This window comes from Nicotiana tomentosiformis, chromosome 2, assembly GCF_000390325.3.
Source record: "Nicotiana tomentosiformis chromosome 2, ASM39032v3, whole genome shotgun sequence".
NCBI classification, from domain to species: domain Eukaryota; kingdom Viridiplantae; phylum Streptophyta; class Magnoliopsida; order Solanales; family Solanaceae; genus Nicotiana; species Nicotiana tomentosiformis.
This window is the reverse complement of record NC_090813.1, coordinates 43,529,874-43,550,169: the sequence shown is the minus strand read 5'-3', so window position 1 is coordinate 43,550,169 and position 20,296 is coordinate 43,529,874. Positions and strand designations below refer to the sequence as shown.

Sequence of the window (20,296 nt, the reverse complement as noted above, 5' to 3'; positions counted from 1 at the left end):
GGTTCTTTCTCGTTGTTTGAGTAGTTTATACTTTATGCAAAGTTTTCTAGTAATCAAGAGTTAGCTGGTAATTGAAGGCGTTTATGTTACGGCTGTTCTTCCTTATTATTGTTTCCTTTTATCCTCAGCCCTGTACCAAGTGATGTTTTTCCAACTGATTTAATATGAATATGTCTGTAGCTTCAGTTGGTTTGATTCACTTGGTCCAATGTTATAAGTATGATGGTGCTAGAAAATAAGAGATGTTACACACAATTTTAGCACACTTTTAATAAAGCAACTCAAAATACTCGAACAAAAGGGGGTCCGTGAGGGCGCACACAAGCAGTGAAATCCTCAAGGACGAAAAAACCAAAAAAAATGTTGGAAGAAGAACACAAATAGAAAAATACATAAAAGTTCAATGATAGAGGCACAATTATTGATATCTGCTGCTGCAATGAAGGTAATGTACTCTCTTAAGATCAGTTCATCTTCCTGCAATTCTTCCTGATCTCTCCCCTGGAACCTGTCAAAGGTGAGATGTTCCCCATCTTAACCATAGACTTGGCAAAGTGTTCGAAGAAAAGCCTATTGTTCTCTGCATATTGTTTCACCAAAGCTAATGATGCTTGACTCTTGGTAGCAAGAACTTGGTCTGAGTTCAGGAGGCCCTTTGAAGCCAACAAGTTCTTGAAGTAGCTGTTATCGAATTTTGTGGGAGAGACAAAGTCCAAGAAAAATAGGTTCTGATCACCTCCAGATTTTGGGCACCTATTGCGCAATTGGGCAGCATATGATTGATCCAGAGTTGAGTCTGGTTGACTGTTTCCTGACTGGTTGTAGAGCCTTTGTCTGAAGCTGGTACATCTCGAGTTTCCAATTGTGTGGCTCCCTGCATAACAAATTATTGGTATTAACTACTATATGGTTTCACGTGTAATTTCTTGTAAAATGGCAGTCCGGTGCACTAAGCTCCTGCTATGCGCGGGTTCTAGGGAAATGTCGGACTATAAGGGTCTACCGGACACAGCCTTACCCTGCATTTCTGCAAAAGGCTGTTTCCACGGCTCGAACCTCGTGACCTCCTGGTCACATGGCAACAACTTTACCGGTCGTACCAAGGCACTCCCCTTCTCAGATGTGATTACTAGTCTGGATAAAAAAAAAATTAGCAAGCACAAAAAGAGAGTAACTTTTACCAGATAAAGCTACAAGGTCAACAAGATCAAGTCCTTGTCTCTTGAACTTTGAGAGAATGGTACTAAATGTGTTGTTTGGAGCAGGAATGTTGTTATTGGAGCCACTTAAACTGGCACTTCTGGAGTCTCTTCTTCCCAATGGAACCTCCCAGTTTGGTCCACCAGCCTGTACAAACAAAAAAAGTAAAGTTCATGTTTCTTTTAAAAAAATTTGCTAAAGAGGTACTCTGATCAACTCTATATTGGCTCTACTTACTAATACAGTAGAATCTCTTGCAGCAAGTGCCAATATATCAGCACAAGAAACAGTTTGAGGACATTCTTTCTCCAGTGCAGATTTAATCTCATCAAGGACTTCAAATCCGCGAGCTGAATTCCTGTTGGGGTTTGATCCTTTTTCTGTTACAATACCTCTGCTGCTATCCAGAAGCAAAGATGCATCACATCCCTACATGACATTGTGAAACAATCGCTTAGCATAAGTTTTTACATCTCTATTAGCATACACACACAGAGCTTCCTGATAAACTATACCGTCCAACTTCTCTGTAACAACACTTCACCATAATGGCCAAATTTCTTTGGAACCAATTTTCATGTTATGTTATACTAGTATATGGTCTCTATACAGTATAGAGAGGTTTGACTTTAATTAAGAAGTTCAAAGCCGAAAAAGCCAAAAGAAAGAAGGCTTTATTTTGTATATACTCTCAGTGCAAAATTAGTACAGTAACTTTTAGCAAGTGTATTCTTGCATGCTAGTATGCTATTCAGAGTTATTCCAACATGTAAATTTCTGCCATGTAGAGTTGTCATGGCACAACATTTATGTACATGTACATTTAACAAGATTTAGACAACAGACTCAACCAAAGGATTCAAATGTTGTCATCAAAGGATTCACATGCATATGAGAAGTTCAGCATTGCCATATCTAGTAACATAAAGAATGTCACAGCAAATATGTTTTACCTTGACAAAACAGTCGTGGAAATGAAGCCTCAGCAACGAAGCAGCCATTCGGGCTTCTTTAGCAACAGCCTTGGCAACAATAGACTTGACAATTTCTTGTGCTTTTGGGCATGATCGGTAATAATATTGTGGGTATAGGTTACCATCATTTGTCTTAGTAGAGAAACAAATTGGTGCAAAAACAAGGAGAGATATGAAAATGAAGAAGCTCACGGACCAAGCCATCTTGAAATTAAGTTCTAAGCACACTTGGTGTAGAAAAGGCTTAATTTGAATATTGAAGAAGGCTAGTTAATTTGCTGTGATGGAATTGAGATGGAATCACTAGTATATATAGTGTTTTCAGTGAAAGAAAGCGTTATAAAGGATAATCAAATAAATGGAGTTGGTAGCTTTTTAGTTAGGATTACCACAATTCTTCATAATTTTAATTTGCCAAAGCGAAGAAAACTTTTGTTCTACAAGTAAATGATGATTGATCTGGCTCATGATAGACAAAAGACAATCACCAGCTACGTAATTTTTTTTCAACATTAACTCATTTATTATGCAAGACAGGAGGTTGATTACGACTCTTTATCTTATTACTTGTTGACTTAGTTATTTTCGTACCTTGGTGAAGTTGATAAAGTCCACTTCTAAAGAACAAATCAAAAGGAAATTGGAATGAAAAGAATCTAGGCTTCTTAAACAAATAATTCTTGGGAGACAATTGTCAAAGTTCATCTATTTGTTAATCGATTAGACAATAATATGCATAGCTCGGCCTATAGTCTTCCCCTAACCAAAATCAGACTTAATTAATTGTAGTTATCGTGCTAAATGGTAAAATCTTTGGTGAACGTGATAAAAATTAAGCATGAGAGAATGACTTGATCTGGTCAGCCCCACACGCCTTGATTGCTCAAGAGTCAAGCCATGAAATATTAAAAAAAGGTAACAAAAGAGTTGATATAAGCCGCAACTGCTTTGTTGACAATAGAGGACATCTAACATTATTTACTCCATGTCCTATTACACAAGCCTTTCTTGTTCTTTATACATAAAACAACAGCTCTATACAAGTAAGTAAAATAAGGTTTATGTGACCAGGAGATCACGAGTTTAAGCTGTGGAAACAACATCTTGCAGAAATGCAGGGTAAAACTGCGTACAATTGACCCTTGTGGTCCGGCCCTTCCCCGGACTCCGCGCATAGCGTGAGCTTAGTGCACCGGACTGCCCTTTTAAGGTTTATGATTTACGTAATTAATTGGAATAACACTTAAGCTAAGAAATATTCAACTCCTGCGCTAAATTTTATTATTGCAATCCACTGATTGAGTTATGTAAACCTATAAATGAAAGTTGGAAACTTTTAGTCAAACAAGACAAAATTTAGTTATTCCTTTCCAGTGTACCTTGAGCTATGCTAATGCACAGTTTCTTCTCAATTAATAGAAATGGCAATCCGCGTTTACTGCTCTCATGCATTACAGAAGCTACAAATGGATAAGCGAATATTAGGTAATTGAATGTGATATTGGTCCAATGAATGACAAAAAATATTCAGGTAAAAAGGGTTAGGAGAACTGCTCTTCTACATTTTCAAACATGAACAGAATAATAATCTTTATGCTTCATTTATAGAAAAAAATGTATTTTTTAAACTAAGAATGAGAACAATGTGGGTTTAAGATAGTGGCGGAGACCAGACTTTCAGGAAGGGGTTCAATAACTATTATATATATATATATATATACACGTAAAAAGGGAATTTTGACCTTGTATATACAATGTGATTTTCCGGGAGAAGGGTGTTTGGATGTATCCCCTTTTGCTCCCATAGCTCCCCGCGGTTGAAGATGATTGGCTATATATCTCAATTATATCATCTTTAATGAACCGTCTTATGTCCGCTGACATACCTGCATGAGAGCAGCTCAAGTAAACGTGAATTATTCTAAGCTTTGGAAAGCCCAAACTTGCTCCTAGAGTCTCCTTTCTTACGTCTGTAGATCCGCGAATGGCGTTAATCCCTTAAAATTTTTAGACTTCTGATCGAACATAAGATAGGCAGATTACATCTACGTGCAATCCTAGCTCCAACTGTGAACAATCAAATGGCCTTTTGAAATAATAGCGGCCAAGTGTCAATTCCAAGATAGTTGAGCTCCGTTATATGAATCTTTAATGTTTGTTGTCGCTCCATTGAGATCCAGACTCAATTCAATTTTCAATAATTAATTAATTTCTTTAATATTACTGTGTACGGTCAAAATCGATTCTCAGTCATAAAGACCGGTCGAGACAATGACATTTCAATCGAAGGGTATCCACATGACAAGCTCGGACGAATTCTGAAGTAGAGACGTCGAGTTTCGAGCTATAAGACCAATCAACGGCAAAACTTGATATCATTATCGAGCCCGTGTTCGAATCGGACTACGGGGCAACACCGATCGACACAGGCCCCGAATATCGATGCCCCAAGGCAGAACCGAGCTCGAACCAAGACTGGGGGTTCGATCTAACACCGAGCTCGAGCCAGTGCCAAGCTCGCAGACAAGAGTCGTTACAACCGCACCGAAGGAGAGAATCTTGGCGAGAATCAAGGAAGAGACAAACCATCATGGGTCATTCACTATATGTATTATTTTATTATGTTGTTATAGATAAAGCAGTGACCCTCTACTATAAAAAGGGAGATAGACTGCAATAGACACAGGTCTTCCAGGATATATTAAGATTTCATTGTGCTTGTTTTTCTAATTCATTTCAGTCTTCCCGTCCATCATTCCCATTTTATAGCAAAAATACCTGTATTGTCATTTTGTATCAAAGGAATTTGCATACACTTAGAACCATATCTAAATTTAACGTTATCCGATTTTTCGGGTAAACAGTTTGGCGCCCACCGTGGGGCTAAGGGTAACAGTGATTGTTTGATATAAATCTTCAGTACACTCCAGCTTACAACTTCAAATCAACAATGGCTCTACCTATCGACCTCGAAGCCGGCCTTCAAGATGAAACCAACAACTTGGCGCCCGGGGCCGGAAGGCTACCTGACGACGACAACGAGGCTCGAATCGACGAACCCGAAATTCGAGCCGAAGTACCATTGGATATCAATTCACAAATAGCTCTAGAAGCGAATCAGCATTCTAAACCGGAAAGAAGCGTTCAGGGCGGTGCTCGACCCATAGCCCAAGACACCTACAACACGGGAGAAATCGGGGTCAGCTTGCGTATGATTTTCAAAATATTACAAGCCCAACAAGCAGCGATAGCTCAGTTGCAGAACCGAACTCATATGCAAAGCGGACCGAACTCCAATCCGCTTCTTCGAGAAATCACCCCCAGAACGGAGCCCGCCGTAGTGAAATCAAACGAGCAGGAATCGGGGACCACTCTTGAAATTGCTAAATTACTCGAGGAACTCACAAAACGAGTCGAAACAAACGACAAAAAAGTGGAAACGTATAACGCTAGGGTCGATCAAATCCCGGGGGCTCCGCCAATGATAAAAGGGTTCGATTCAAAAGAATTCATACAAAAGCCTTTTCCCTCGAGCGCGGCCCCAAAACCAATCCCCAAAAAATTTTGTATGCCCGAAATTCCCAAATATAACGGTACGACCGATCCTAACGAACACGTCACCTCCTACACATGTGCCATCAAAGGCAACGATTTGGAGGATGATGAGATCGAATCCGTATTGTTGAAAAAGTTCGGAGAGACCCTCGCAAAGGGAGCAATGATATGGTATCACAACTTACCACCAAATTCCATTGATTCGTTTGCCATGTTAGCAGATTCATTCGTGAAAGCACATGCTGGTACCATAAAGGTTGCAACAAGGAAATCAGACCTCTTCAAAGTAAAACAATGGGGTAACGAAATGCTGAGGGAATTCGTATCCTGATTTCAAATGGAACGTATGGACTTGCCACCGGTCACAGACGATTGGGCCATACAAGCTTTCACCCAAGGACTGAACGGGCTAAGTTCGACAACATCACGTCAGCTAAAACAAAATTTGATCGAGTACCCAGCAATAACTTGGGCAGATGTACACAACCGGTACCAATCAAAAATCAGAGTCGAAGATGATCAATTGGGAGTTCCGTATGGGCCTGTACGTCAAAACCACACAACCACTAAAAATCAGAGGGAAATCAACAGAGAACAAAGGTCGAAAAGAGATTGATACCAACCGTACGACACAGATCGGATGAACAACGGTTCAGCACGTGATACGGTTCATAACAACCGAAGGACTAATCGGGGGCAAAATTCTTGCGGACTTATGAGCAAGAGCGGCTTTGATAAATATGCCGATCCTATAGAAGTCCCTTGATTATCGGAGTATAACTTCAACATTGATACATCCGCCATCGTGTCGGCCATCGGACGCATCAAAGACACCAGATGGCCTCGGCCCATGCAGACCGATCCTGCCCAAAGGAATCCCAATCAAATGTGCGAATATCATGGCACCCATGGCCACAGAACGGAAGATTGCAGGCAACTAAGAGAGGAAGTGGCCCGCTTATTTAACAAAGGACACCTTCGGGAATTTCTGAGTGATAGGGCGAAGAACCATTTTAGGAACAAGGAATTCGACAAGCAAAATGAGCCAGAAGAACCGCAACACGTCATTCACATGATCATCGGCGGCATCGATGCCCCTCAGGGATCGATGCTTAAACGCACTAAAATATCGATTGTGAGGGAAAAGCAATCTCGAACTCAAGATTATACACCCATATGGACTTTGTCTTTCAGTGATGAAGATACAGAGGGAATCATCCAACCCCATAACGATGCACTGGTAATATCCGTACGCATGAATAAAACTAAGATTAAGCGTGTGTTAATTGATCCAAGTAGCTCGTCCAATATCATCAGATCGAGGGTCGTAGAACAGCTCGGCCTACAAGATCAGGTCGTACCTGCAACTCTGGTTCTAAACGGATTCAATATGGCATGTGAAACCACCAAAGGCGAGATTACCCTACCGATAAACATGGCTGGATCATCCAGGAAACAAAGTTTCACGTGATCAAAGATGATATGAGATATAACGCCCTTTTCGGAAGGCCTGGATCCACAGCATAAGAGCCGTACCCTCGACCCTATACCAGGTCCTTAAATTCCCAACATCGAGAGGTGTCAAAATAGTGTACGGAGAACAACCGGCCGCAAAGGAAATGTTCTCTGTCGAAGAAGCAAAATCAACATCCTCGTCTTCGCCGATAAAAGGATCAGGTTCAGAAGGAGACACAATCGGAGAGCAGAGCGCCAAATAGCAATCACAGACATCGGCTTCGACCCAGCCAGGTAAGCAAAACATCAAAGAAGACGATGATGATCGATGGATCCCTCGATCCTTCGTAACCCCCGATGATTTCGATGCCACCAAATCAACAATTGAGGAACTGGAGCAAATCATACTGATTGAACACTGGCCCGAACGAAAGGTATACCTGGGAACGGGTTTGGACCCCGAACTCAGGAAGAAACTCATTCAATTTTTTATCAATAACATCGACTGTTTTGCCTGGTCCCATTTAGATATAACAGAGATCCCGCCGGACATAACAGCGCACCAGCTAAGCTTGAACCCTAGGTTCAGACCTGTGAAGCAAAAAAGAAAGCCCCAGTCCGAGGAAAAGCACGCATTCATAAAGGACGAGGTAACCAAACTTCTCAAGATAGGGTCCATTCGGGAGGTAAAATACCCCGAATGGTTAGTCAATGTGGTTGTAGTACCTAAAAAAGGGAACAAACTTAGAATGTGTGTGGACTATAAGGATTTGAACAAAGCATGCCCCAAAGATTCCTTTCCACTACCCAACATCGATCGCATGATCGATGCCACAGCCGGCCACGAGATCCTCACCTTTCTCGACACCTATTCCGGGTATAATCAAATTCAGATGAACCCGGACGACCGGGAAAAAGACTTCATTTGTGACCCGATATGGAACATATTGTTATAACGTAATGCCCTTCGGGCTAAAAAATGCAGGAGTTACTTATCAACGCCTAGTAAATAGAATGTTCGAAGAACAAATAGGTAAAAAAAATGGAAGTCTATATTGATGACATGCTAGTTAAGTCCCTGCGCGCAGAGGACCATTTGGCCCATTTGTAGGAAACGTTCGAGATTCTGAGGAAATACAACATGAAGCTCAACCCCGAAAAATGTGCTTTCGGGGTCGGTTCGGGTAAGTTCCTCGGCTTCATGGTGTCAAATCAGGGAATTGAGATCAACCCCGACAAAATCAAGGCCATCGAAGACATCACCATCGTGGACAGCGTGAAAGCTGTACAAAGGTTAACGGGAAGAATTGCAGCCTTAGGCCGGTTCATTTCAAGATCATCAGATCGAAGTCACAAATTTTTCTCCCTACTCAAAAAGAAGAACGACTTCGCCTGGACACCAGAATGCCAACAAGCGTTATATGAATTAAAACGATATCTATCGAGCCCACCACTGTTTCACACTCCAAAAATCGACGAAAAACTATACTTGTACTTGGCGGTATCGGAAGTTGCTGTAAGCAGTGTCCTAGTTCGAGAAGAGCAAGGTACGTAATTTCCCGTTTATTACGTAAGTCGGACCTTAGGAGAAGTGGAAACTAGGTATCCGCACTTAGAAAAATTGGCACTTGCGTTGGTAAGCGCATCTAGAAAGTTAAGGCCGTACTTTTAATGTCACCCCATAAGCGTATTAACCACCTGCCCACTCCGTAATATTTTACATAGTCCCGAACTATCAGGCCGATTGGCCAAATGGGCCATCGAACTCAGTGGGTACGATATCGAATATCAACCCCGTACGGCCATCAAGTCTCAAATTTTAGCAGACTTCGTGGCCGACTTCACGCCAACCCTCATACCCGAAGTCGAAAAGGAACTCCTTTTGAAATCAGGTATATCGTCCGGGGTATGGATCCTTTTTATGGATGGTGCTTCGAATATAAAGGGGTCCGGGTTAGGCATAGTTTTGAAACCCCCCACGGGTAACATAATTAGGCAAGCTATTAAAACTATCAGGTTAACTAACAACGAGGCCGAGTATGAAGCCATAATTGCAGGTCTCGAACTAGCTAGAAACTAGGGAGCAGAAGTCATTGAGGCACATTGTGACTCTTTGCTGGTGGTGAGTCAAGTGAACAAAACCTTCAAAGTCCGAGAAGGTGGGATGCAAAGGTATTTGGACAAACTGCTTATCACTTTACACCATTTCAAACAATGGACCCTACGGCATGTTCCACGAGAACGGAATAATGAGGCCGATGCTCTTGCAAATTTGGGATCGTCGGTCGAGGTAGATGATTTAAACTCGGGGACTGTCGTTCAACTTTCAAGATTGGTAATCGAAGATGGGCACGCCGAAATAAATCCTACTAGCTTAACCTGGGATTGGAGAAACAAGTATATTGAATACTTAAAAAACGGAAAGCTCCCTTCAGACCCTAAAGATTCCAGGGCCCTACGGACTAAAGCTGCTCGATTTACGTTGGCTGTAGACGGAATACTATATCGAAGAACATTCGATGGACCAATGGCGGTATGCGTGGGTCCGGGAGATACTAATTACATCCTCCGGGAAGTAAACGAGGGCACTTGTGGCAATCACTCCGGTGCCGACACATTAGTTCGTAAAGTGATCAGAGCGAGGTATTATTGGATCGATATGGGCAAAGATGCGAAAGAATTTGTTCGTAAATATGATAAATGTCAAAGGTTTGCGCCAATGATCCATCAACCCGGAGAGCAAATTCACTCGGTCCTATCCCCATGGCCATTCATGAAATGGGGAATGGACATCGTCGGCTCTCTTCCATCGACCCCAGGTAAAGCCAAATTTATTTTATTTATGACTGACTATTTTTCTAAATGGGTTGAAGCACAGGCGTTCGAGAAAATAAGAGAGAAAGAAGTTATAGACTTTATTTGGGATCATATCATATGCCGATTCGGGATACCCACCGAAATAGTATGCGACAATGGGAAGCAATTCGTTGGCAGCAAAATCACAAAATTCTTCGAAGATCACAAAATAAGAAGGATATTATCAACACCATACTACCCCAGTGGGACCGGTCAGGCCGAATCAACGAACAAAACTATTCTTCAAAACCTGAAGAAGAGATTGAACGACGCGAAGGAAAAATGGAGAGAAATCCTGCCCGAAGTCCTTTGGGCATACCGAACAACGTCAAAATCCAGTACGGGGGCGACCCCATTCTCCTTAGTATATGGTTCCGAAGCATTGATACCAGTCGAAGTCGGTGAACCTAGTCCCAGATTTTGATTCATGACGGAAGAATCAAATAATGAGGCTATGAACACCAGCCTTGAATTATCGGACGAAGGACGAGAAGCTGCCCTCATCCGATTGGCCGCCCAAAAGCAACGAATCGAAAGATATTATAATCGAAGAACTAAACTTCGCCATTTCAAGCCCGGGGACTTAGTGTTAAGAAAATTCACCATCAATACCCGGAATCCAAACGAAGTAAAATTAGGACCAAATTGGGAAGGACCATACCAGGTGCTCGAGAACGTTGGAAAATGATCATACAGGCTCGGCATCATAAACGGCAAACAGCTATCAAGCAGTTGGAATGTATCACATCTAAAACGGTACTACTGCTAAGGTATGACCTTTCCATATTTATCTAACTGACCTATGTAGAAGTCTGAACAAGAGCTTAAGAAGATCTTTTGCTTAAAAGCACGTGTTGCACTCTTTTTCCCTTAGACCGGTTTTCTCCCGAATGGGTTTTTCGGCAAGGTTTTTAATGAGGCAACCATCGATCGTGCTGCACTTTTAACAATATCCGAGGCCTCTTTCCAACCGACCTCGAATACCGGAGGGGGGATCAGGGCCCTCAAATACATCGAGTTCAGATGCAAGAAAGTCATCTCACAACAATAAGGTTCCAACAGGAAAAATTATAAGAGCCAAATGGTCAAAATGAACCATGCTCATATAGATTGGCCCAAACATAAACACATGTGCAATGACTTGAGATTTATTATGCAACCAGAATTAAGATTCACTCAACTATTAAGCATACGGGCTACTTTTATTCTGAGTTCGAAATGATCACTCGAATATTAAGCCTACGAGCTACTGTTATTCCGAGTTCGAGCAAGTACTCACTCGACCATCAAGCCTACGGGCTACTTACACTACTTCGAGTTTGAATCATTCACTCGACTAAGCCTACGGGCTATTTTTATTTTGAGTTCGAGCAAACACTCACTTAACCATTACGCCTACGGGCTACACTACTTCAAGTTCGAATCATTCACTCGACTAAGCCTACGGGCTATTTTTATTTCGAGTTCGAGCAAACACTCACTCAACCATTACGCCTACAGGCTACACTACTTCGAGTTCGAATCATTCACTCGACTAAGCCTACGGGCTATTTTTATTTTGAGTTCGAGCAAACACTCACTCGACTATTAAGCCTACGGGCTACTGTTATCTCGAGTTCGAAACATTCACTCGACTATTAAGCCTATGGGCTACTGTTATTCCGAGTTCGAGCAAGCACTCACTCAACCATTACGCCTACGGGCTACACTACTTCGAGTTCAAATCATTCACTTGACTAAGCCTACAGGCTATTTTTATTTCGAGTTCGAGCAAACACTCACTCGACTATTAAGCCTACGGGCCACACTATCTAGAGTTCGAAACATTCACTCAACTATTAAGCCTACGGGCTACTGTTATTCCGAGTTCGAGTAAGCACTCACTTGACCATTACACCTACGGGCTACGATATTTCAAGTTTGGAACAATCATTCGACTATTAAGCCTACGGGCTACCTTTATCTCGAGTTCAAAACACTCACTCGACCATTGCGCCTACGGGCCACGTTATATCGAGTTCGAAACATTCACTCGGCCATTAAGCCTACGGGCCACATTATCTCGAGTTCGAAACATTCACTCGACTATTAAGCCTACGGGCTATTGTTGTTCCGAGTTCGAGCAAATACTCACTCAACCACTACGCCTACGGGCTATAATATTTCAAGTTCAAAACATTCACTCAACGACTAATAAGCTACTTTTACTCTGAGTTTACATTAACTCAACCATTACATTACACCTACGGATTCTATTCCTTCAAAGTTTGAACCATCGACTCAACAAGGAAACCTAGGGGCTACAAATCTGCTCGATCAGAGAGACTATAAGGTCAACATTCGATTAAAAGTCTTCACAAAACAAAAACAAGTCAACCTCGTTATACATATATGTACAAAAATTGCATACGTGATTAATTTACAAACATGAAGAATTAGAAACTAAGCTTCCTGGTCGAGCTCTTCCCCATCCTCGGATCCGCTTTTGCTACCATCATCATCATCATCATCAGAAGCCAAGGCTTCAGCTTCCGCTTCGAGCTCTTTTACCCTTTTTACCTCTTCGATAAGGTCGAAACCTCGAGCGTGTATCTCCTCAAGGGTCTCCCTCTGAAACCTACACTTATCAAGTTCGGCAACCCAATGATCTCGAGTATCGGCGGTCTTCGCCGCTTCCCGGGCCTCCATCTGAGCAGCTTCAGCTTCAGCCCGTTATACAGCAATGGACTTATCTGCCAAGACTTTCGACGACTCAAACTCTGCCTTAGCCTCAGCAAGTCATGTTTCAAGCTCCTCGATCTTCTTAGCTTGAACCGACCCCTTTTGCTTGACACTTCAAAGTTGAATGTCGGCCGATAATAATTTTGTTAAGATGGTTTCTTTTTCCGCTGCCAGGCGGTCGAGGGTCTCCTTCCACCGATTGTATTCAGCTCGGATTTGATCGACTTCTTCTCGAAGTAACCCGATCTTTTCGATCTTTTGCTGCAACTGAGACAATGAAGGGTTAACTTTTATGGTTGAGTCAGACCCATTCTTTAATAGAATGAGGCTCACCTGCTTATCGAACTCGACCCCTTCTTCACGGACCTTAGCCAAATCCGCTTGGAGGTCCTTTATAGCCTCGTCCTTTTGGCTGCAAAGAAGCCGCAGGGCATCTCTCTCACCTGAGACCTTCCGGAGCTCGGCCTCACACTGGTTAAGATCGACTCGAAACCTACTAATGTCCTGCACAGTAAGAAACACGAGTCAAGTATGGAAAAGAATAAAGAAACCAAGTATGGAAGAATCATTACCCGAGTAATGAAACGCTGAGCCTTCTCTAATAAAAGAGAAGCGTCACCGATATCGGAACCATCGTAGACTCCAGTAAAACAATCCCTAAAAGGATCCCCTACACCAGAGCCTGCGCCGATATCGGGAGTCTTCAACTCTCGAGCTTCCTTCAGCGCCTCCTCAGAAAAAGATGGAAGAGAAGGCGAATCACCCATTGTCATAGCCCCGAGAAAATCGCTCGGAGTACTCCGGTCGAGACTCAGGTCTTCGGAAACAACCCTGACAGGCACAACCGCCATCGGCTCGGGAGCTCTAGCAACCTCGATGGCCTCCGTAGATCGGACTACCAAAGCCTAGGAGCTATTTTCTTCTTCTTCTTCTTCTTCTTCTTCTTCTTCTTCTTCTTCTTCTTCTTCTTCTTCTTTTTCTTCTCTCATTCGTTGGACCGAGTCAATCGAAAGGGCAATTGCTTTTCTCCTCACCCTTCGAGTTTTGGGCTTGGGGTCCTCTGACCGAGAGGAAGCTCTTCGCTTCTTATCTTCCCCCTGTTTAGGGACCAGGGACTTGTTTCCTTTTTCACCGCTCGAAGGCCTCAAAGCGGCATCCCTGGTTACGCCTGCACAAAAGGAAATCGGTAACGAATAGAACGCAAAGAATACTTCGAAGGAAACAAGAAGCAAACCTCACCATGGTTCTTGGCCTCCCATCTACCTTTTGCCAAATTACGCCAAGCGCGCTCGGCGTAAGAGGAGGTCGAGGCTAACTTCCGAACCCAGTCCTTGAGGTCAGGCACCGCTTGTGGCATCCAAGGGGCAGCTGAACATCAGGGAAGGGCATCAGAAAAAATTGGAAAAGGACATGAAAAGTGAACAAAAATCACTTACGGTCAAAATTCCATTCTTCAGGGAATGACATCTTCTCCTCCGGAATGAGATCACGGGTCCTCACTTGAATATAACGACCCATCCAACCCCGATCCTTATCTTCATCGATGCTCGACATCAAAGCCTTCGATGCCCGACGATAAAGTCTGATTAGTCCTCGAAAGATCTGAGGCCGATATAGTCATATGAGGTGGTTCAGAGAAAAATCCAACCCCCCGGCTTTGATAGAGAAGAAGGGCAATAAGATCACTATACGCCACAAAGAGGGATGAATTTGGCCAAGGGTGACTTGATACCTTTTGCAGAAATCAATAATCACCGGGCTGACGGGTCCCAGTGTGAAGGGATAAGTATAAACACTTAAAAACCCCTCCACGTAAGTGGTAACACTCTCATCGGAAGACGGAATTTGCAATACGACCTCGAAACCCCAGTTGCAGTCTTTTCTGACGACCTCGAGGTGATCCTCCGTTATAGAGCACGTATACATCGATACGTGTTCACATCGACCCGGAACGGAGGAAGGGTTCTCCACCTTAAAATCGGTCTTCAAAATGTATGGGCCAGGAACATAGTCATGAACTGACGGCTCCACCGGCACCTTATCATTAGACGGCCGTGAGGAAGAAGCTTTCTCCTTCTGAGGTACAGTTTTGGAAGTTTTCTCCATTGATATGAAAGGAAAGAGTACAAAGGAAGGTGAAGAAATAGACAGCACCAAAATTCTGGTATGGACGGCCCTGTAGTAGCAAAGTAGAGAGGATAAATAAGAAAGTTTGGAAGAAGAGAAGGCGCAAACGTGGTAAAGGTTGTATGGAAAGACTATTTATAGACTAAGGCATGACGGTTCAGTATCAGCGGTGGCCGACCACCGTCTGACACACATTAAATGCCTCGGTAAAACCGAGCCGATGGGACAGCTATCACATACGTCAAGATCGGGTTCGATAGAAACGTCACCATAAATTTGATCGAGCCGCAGGGAAATCATATTGTTCCTCGCCACATCCTTTCTGAGAAACGAGGGGACTATCTGTGTACGGTCAAAACCAATTCTCAGTCATAAAGACCGGTCGAGACAATGACGTTTCAATCGAAGGGTATCCACATGACAAGCTCGGACGAATTCTGAAGTAGAGACGTCGAGCTTCGAGCTATAAGACCAATCAACAGCAAAACTTGATATCTTTATCGAGCCCGTGTCCGAATCGGACTACGGGGCAACACCGATCGACACAGGCCCCGAATATCTATGCCCCAAGGCAGAACCGAGCTCGAACCAAGACTGGGGGTTCGATCTAACATCGAGCTCGAGCCAGTGCCAAGCTCGCAGACAAGAGTCGTTACAACCGCACCGAGGGAGAGAATCTTGGCGAGAATCAAGAAAGAGACAAACCATCATGGGTCATCCACTATATGTATTATTTAATTATGTTGTTATAGATAAAGCAGTGACCCTCTACTATAAAAAGGGAGATAGACTGCAATAGACACATGTCTTCCAGGATATATTAAGATTTCATTGTGCTTGTTTTTCTAATTCATTTTAGTCTTCCCGTCCATCATTCCCATTTTATAGCAAAAATACCTGTATTGTCATTTTGTATCAAAAGAATTTGCATACCCTTAGAACCATATCTAAATTTAACGTTATCCGATTTTTCGGGTAAACAACCACAAGTTTTTTTCTTCTATTGATTATACGATAACTCTTAGCAAAAATGGGACCTAAAGTAAGTGTTAGGATCGGAAAATCGGGTAGCGCGGAATTTAGCCAAACAACGTTATAATGATAATAACAAAGACAACGCAAGTTGATAATGCCAATTAAAAAAGATAAAGAAGACACAAATTTAACGTGGTTCGATCAAGGTGACCTACGTCCACAAGCGGAGAGGAGCAATTTCACTATACCAACAAGAGTACAAAAGAGAGTACAAAATTAGAGTAAATACTCTAATTAGTCCCAAATACCCCAAGAGAATAACCTCACAAGATCACTCCAAAGAAAGGGTTCACACAAGTATTTTCCAACACTCACTCTCTTACAAAATACTCTATAATAAAATAAAGGAGGAGAAAGAAAGACAAGAGTGAAAAGCTCTTGAATTGGTGTGTTTGCAAATGAGGAGAAGCTCCTCTATTTATAGTAAGATATCCTTGGCCTAATAGTGGATATTATGTCATGGAAAATATCATGATCTACAAATTTTGTTATAATGGATATTATGTCATGGCAAATGTCATAAAAATTTGTCCATATTACAAATCTCTACCTTGGCCTAATTTCGGCTTATATATAGTAAATTTGCTCCACCTTCTCTGCAAAAACCTCAATGGGCAAAATCATTCTTCATAAATGCTAATCAAGTTCAGGCAAAGCTTGAACTTGGACACTGGAAGAGGTTTTGTGAACATGTCAGCAGGATTGTCTCTAGTGTTGATCTTCTGAACAGAGACTTTTCCTTCAGCAATGGTTTCTCGGATGAAATGATACTTTATATCAATGTGCTTCGTCCTCTCATGATACATTTGATCTTTAGTCAAGTGAATGGCACTTTGACTATCACAGAAAATGGTAATACCACCTTGGTGTAAACTGAGTTCTGCAAATAGACCCTTCAACCATAAAGTTTCTTTGATAGCCTCGGTCACAGCCATATATTCTGATTCGGTAGTAGATAAAGCTACTACATGTTGTAATGTATCTTTCCAACTAATAGCGTAACCACCGATGCAAAATACATAGCATATCAGTGATCTTCTTTTGTCAAGATCACCTGCATAATCTGAGTCTACAAAACCAACCAAAGTGTTAGTATTTCTCCTAAACTCCAAACATGTGTTTGAAGTACCTCACAAGTATCTGAGAATCCATTTCACAGCATGCCAATGTGATTTACCAGGGCAAGCCATATACCGGCTTACCACGCTCACTGCTTGTGAAATGTCTGGACGTGTATAAACCATTGCATGCATAACACTGTCGACTGCACTGGAATAAGGAACATGTGCCATGTACCTCTCTTCTTCCTCTGACTGCGAGGACTGAGCAGCTGATAACTTAAAATGAGCAGCAAGAGAGGTACTAACTGGCTGGTTTAGCATCTTTCGTGCCAAACCTCTCCAAGACTTTCTCCAAGTACTTCTTCTGGGTCAGAAATAGCCTGTTGGCTTTTCGATCTCTTTTGATCTCCATGCTAAGGATTTTCTTAGCTGCTCCCAAATCTTTCTTCTCAAATTCACTTTTCAGCTGACTTTTCAAATTATGAATTTCTGTTAAATCCTTAGCAGTAATGAGCATGTCATCAACATATAATAATAGGTACACAAATAAACCATCATTTAACTTCCGAAAGTAAACACAGCTATCATACATGATCCTCGAATAACCATGACCCAACATAAAGGAATCAAACTTTTTATACCATTGTCTTGGAGACTGCTTTAATCCGTACAAGGATTTCTTCAACAAACAAACATGATCTTCTTTTCCTTTAATTTCAAATCCTTCGGGTTGATGCATGTATATTTGTTCCTCAAGTTTGCCATGTAAGAAAGTTGTCTTAACATCAAGTAGTTCTAATTCTAAATCATACATGGCAACGAAGGAAAGCAAGACATGAATAGAGCTATGTTTAACAACAGGTGAGAAAATATCATTAAAATCAACTCCTTGTACCTGACTATAGCCCTTTGTAACTAATCGTGCCTTATACCTCGCATCTTCAACCCCTGGAATGCCATCCTTTTTCTTGAAGACCCATTTGCAACCAACAATTCTTTTTCCTGATGGCGGCTTCACAAGAGACCAAGTACCATTCTTGTGGAGAGACTCAATTTCTTCATTCATTGCAATCAGCCACTTGGCTGAGTCAGCACCAGAAACTGCTTTTGAATATTTTGATGGTTCTCCAATTTCTTCAGTTTCCTGTGCAACTGAAAAAGCAAATGCAACATAATCTCCAAACCTTAATGGTTGTTTACCTTCTTTTCTTGGTCTATGTTTGGCTATAGAATACTTCTTTTCTTCTGGTTCAACTTCAGAAATTTTAGCTTCTGTCTCAACTTCAGAAGTTTCAACTGTATTTTGCTCCAAAGTTGATGAGCTTGGCTCAAAAGGAATGCCAATCCCAATCTCTACCTGGTTCTGTGTACTCTTTCCTTTATCTATATTACAAGAACTAGAAGACTCTTTTCTAGAATATAACATAGAGGATTCATCAAAGGTTACATCTCTACTAATTATAAATTTTGGTGTCATGGGATCAGGATACCATAGTCGGTATCCTTTCACCCTAGATGCATACCCAAGGAAAATGCACTTTTTAGCCCTTGGCTCTAATTTTTCATCATTTACATGCATGTATGCAGGGCAACCAAATATCTTTAAATCAGAATAATTAGCAGGAGTACCTGACCACATTTCCTCTGGAGTCTTAAAGTTCAAAGGTGTAGAAGGAGCTCGGTTGAAAATATAACAAGCTGTAGAGATAGCTTCTGCCCAAAAGGCGTTTGTCAACCCAGTATTTGAAATCATGCAACGAGCCCTTTCCAAAAGAGTTCTATTCATCCTTTCTGCCACACCATTTTGCTGAGGTGTCATTCTCACAGTGCGCTGTCGAGCAATTACTTCATTCTTGCAAAATTCGTTGAATTCATCATTACAAAATTTCAAGCCATTATCTGTTCTAAGCCACTTAACCTGTTTTCCTGTTTGCTTCTCCATCAAAACTTTCCATTGTTTGAAATTAAAGAAAACATCACTTTTATTTTTTAGGAAATAAACCTAAACTTTTCTTGAATAATCATCAATGAAAGTTAGCATATACCTGGCACCACCTTTTGATGGGGTACGTGAAGGACCCCAAAGATCTGAATGAATGTAATCCAAAGTACCTTTTGTTCTATGAATCTCTGGAGATTTGAAGCTGACTCTTTTCTTTTTTTCGAACATACAATGTTCACAGAACTCCATATTTCCGGTACTTTGGCCACATAAGAGACCTCTTTTGCTGAGGATGGAAAGACCTTTTTCACTCATATGCCCCAATCGCATATGCCACAATTTGGTGATGTCAGAATCTGATTTATCTGATATTGAAACTGCAGCAGCACCTGTAACAATAGATCCCAAAAGAGTTACAATGTACTAGATTTGCGTGCTTTCATGATCACAAGAGCACCATGAGAAATTTTCAGAACTCCACTTTCACCTGTGTACTTACACCCAAGAGATTCTAGAGTGCCCAAAGAGATGAGATTTTTCTTCAAGTCAGGAACATGTCTAACATCGGTGAGAGTTCTCACCATACCATCGTGCATTTTGATTCAGACTGTACCTTTTCCAATAACTTTGCAGGCAGCATTGTTGCCCATCAAGACAACTCCACCTCCAATAGATTCATATGTAGTAAATAAATCCCGACTGGGACACATATGATAAGAACAACCCGAATCTAAAATTCACTCATTGTTAGATTTGAAACTATTATTAGTTGCTAAAAAAATAGTTCCCTCAGTCTCATTAACAACTACACTTGATTCGACAGTGTCAGTATTTTTGTGCTCATTTTTCTTTTCAGTATGCTTTTCTTTGTTTTTCAATTTAAAGCATTCAGAAATAATGTGACTTTTCTTATGACAATATTTGTACATGATATTTTTGTATCTGAATTTTGACCTTGGATTTAGTTTCTCACTACTTGAATCTTTCTTATTGGATTTACCTCTTATGAATAAGCCTTCCCCTTGGGCCTATGTAAAGCACTACACTTTGGCCTTGGGCCTGTGCTCTCAGCACGACAGCTCCATACCAGTAAATAAAAAGAAGCTGCAAATATAACGATTTAAGTGATTTTACTTCGTCTTCTTTCTTTGGTCATTGAATGCACTCAGATTGTCACAGTATATAGTATCCTTTTTCATCTCTGTACCAATTTATGTTTGTCTACTGATTTAATATATGCATCTGCAGCTTCTTTTATTGGTTCAGTTTGCTTGGTCCACTGTTAAAATAAAGTCAAATAGCTGCTAAAAATTTAAGATTACGAGTGGTATAGATTCATGATTAACAATTTCCAAACAGATGGCCAAGTG

General features: G+C 41.5%; 1 protein-coding gene across 1 annotated transcript; it reads right to left on the bottom strand.

Annotated features, from left to right (window-relative positions):
* Positions 1 to 245: 245 nt before the first annotated feature.
* LOC104088314 (peroxidase 72-like) lies at positions 246 to 2,730 on the bottom strand. The gene is made up of 4 exons (XM_009592969.4): positions 2,154 to 2,730; positions 1,438 to 1,629; positions 1,182 to 1,347; positions 246 to 874 (listed from the first exon to the last, which is right to left on the bottom strand). The coding sequence occupies exons 1-4, from the start codon at positions 2,376 to 2,378 to the stop codon at positions 465 to 467; spliced, it is 993 nt and encodes a 330-aa protein (XP_009591264.1). The 5' UTR covers positions 2,379 to 2,730; the 3' UTR covers positions 246 to 464.
* Between the last annotated feature and the right edge of the window lie 17,566 nt (positions 2,731 to 20,296).

Bases quoted from the DNA above. Each gene is read 5' to 3' on its own strand.
- LOC104088314 (XM_009592969.4), bottom strand. From the start codon at position 2,378: ATGGCTTGGTCCGTGAGCTTCTTCATTTTCATATCTCTCCTTGTTTTT. The intron at 1,348-1,437 runs GTAAGTAGAGCC...TTGTTTGTACAG, and splicing joins CAAGAGATTCTACTGTATTA to GCTGGTGGACCAAACTGGGA. The intron at 875-1,181 runs GTAAAAGTTACT...TTTGTTATGCAG, and splicing joins TGACCTTGTAGCTTTATCTG to GGAGCCACACAATTGGAAAC.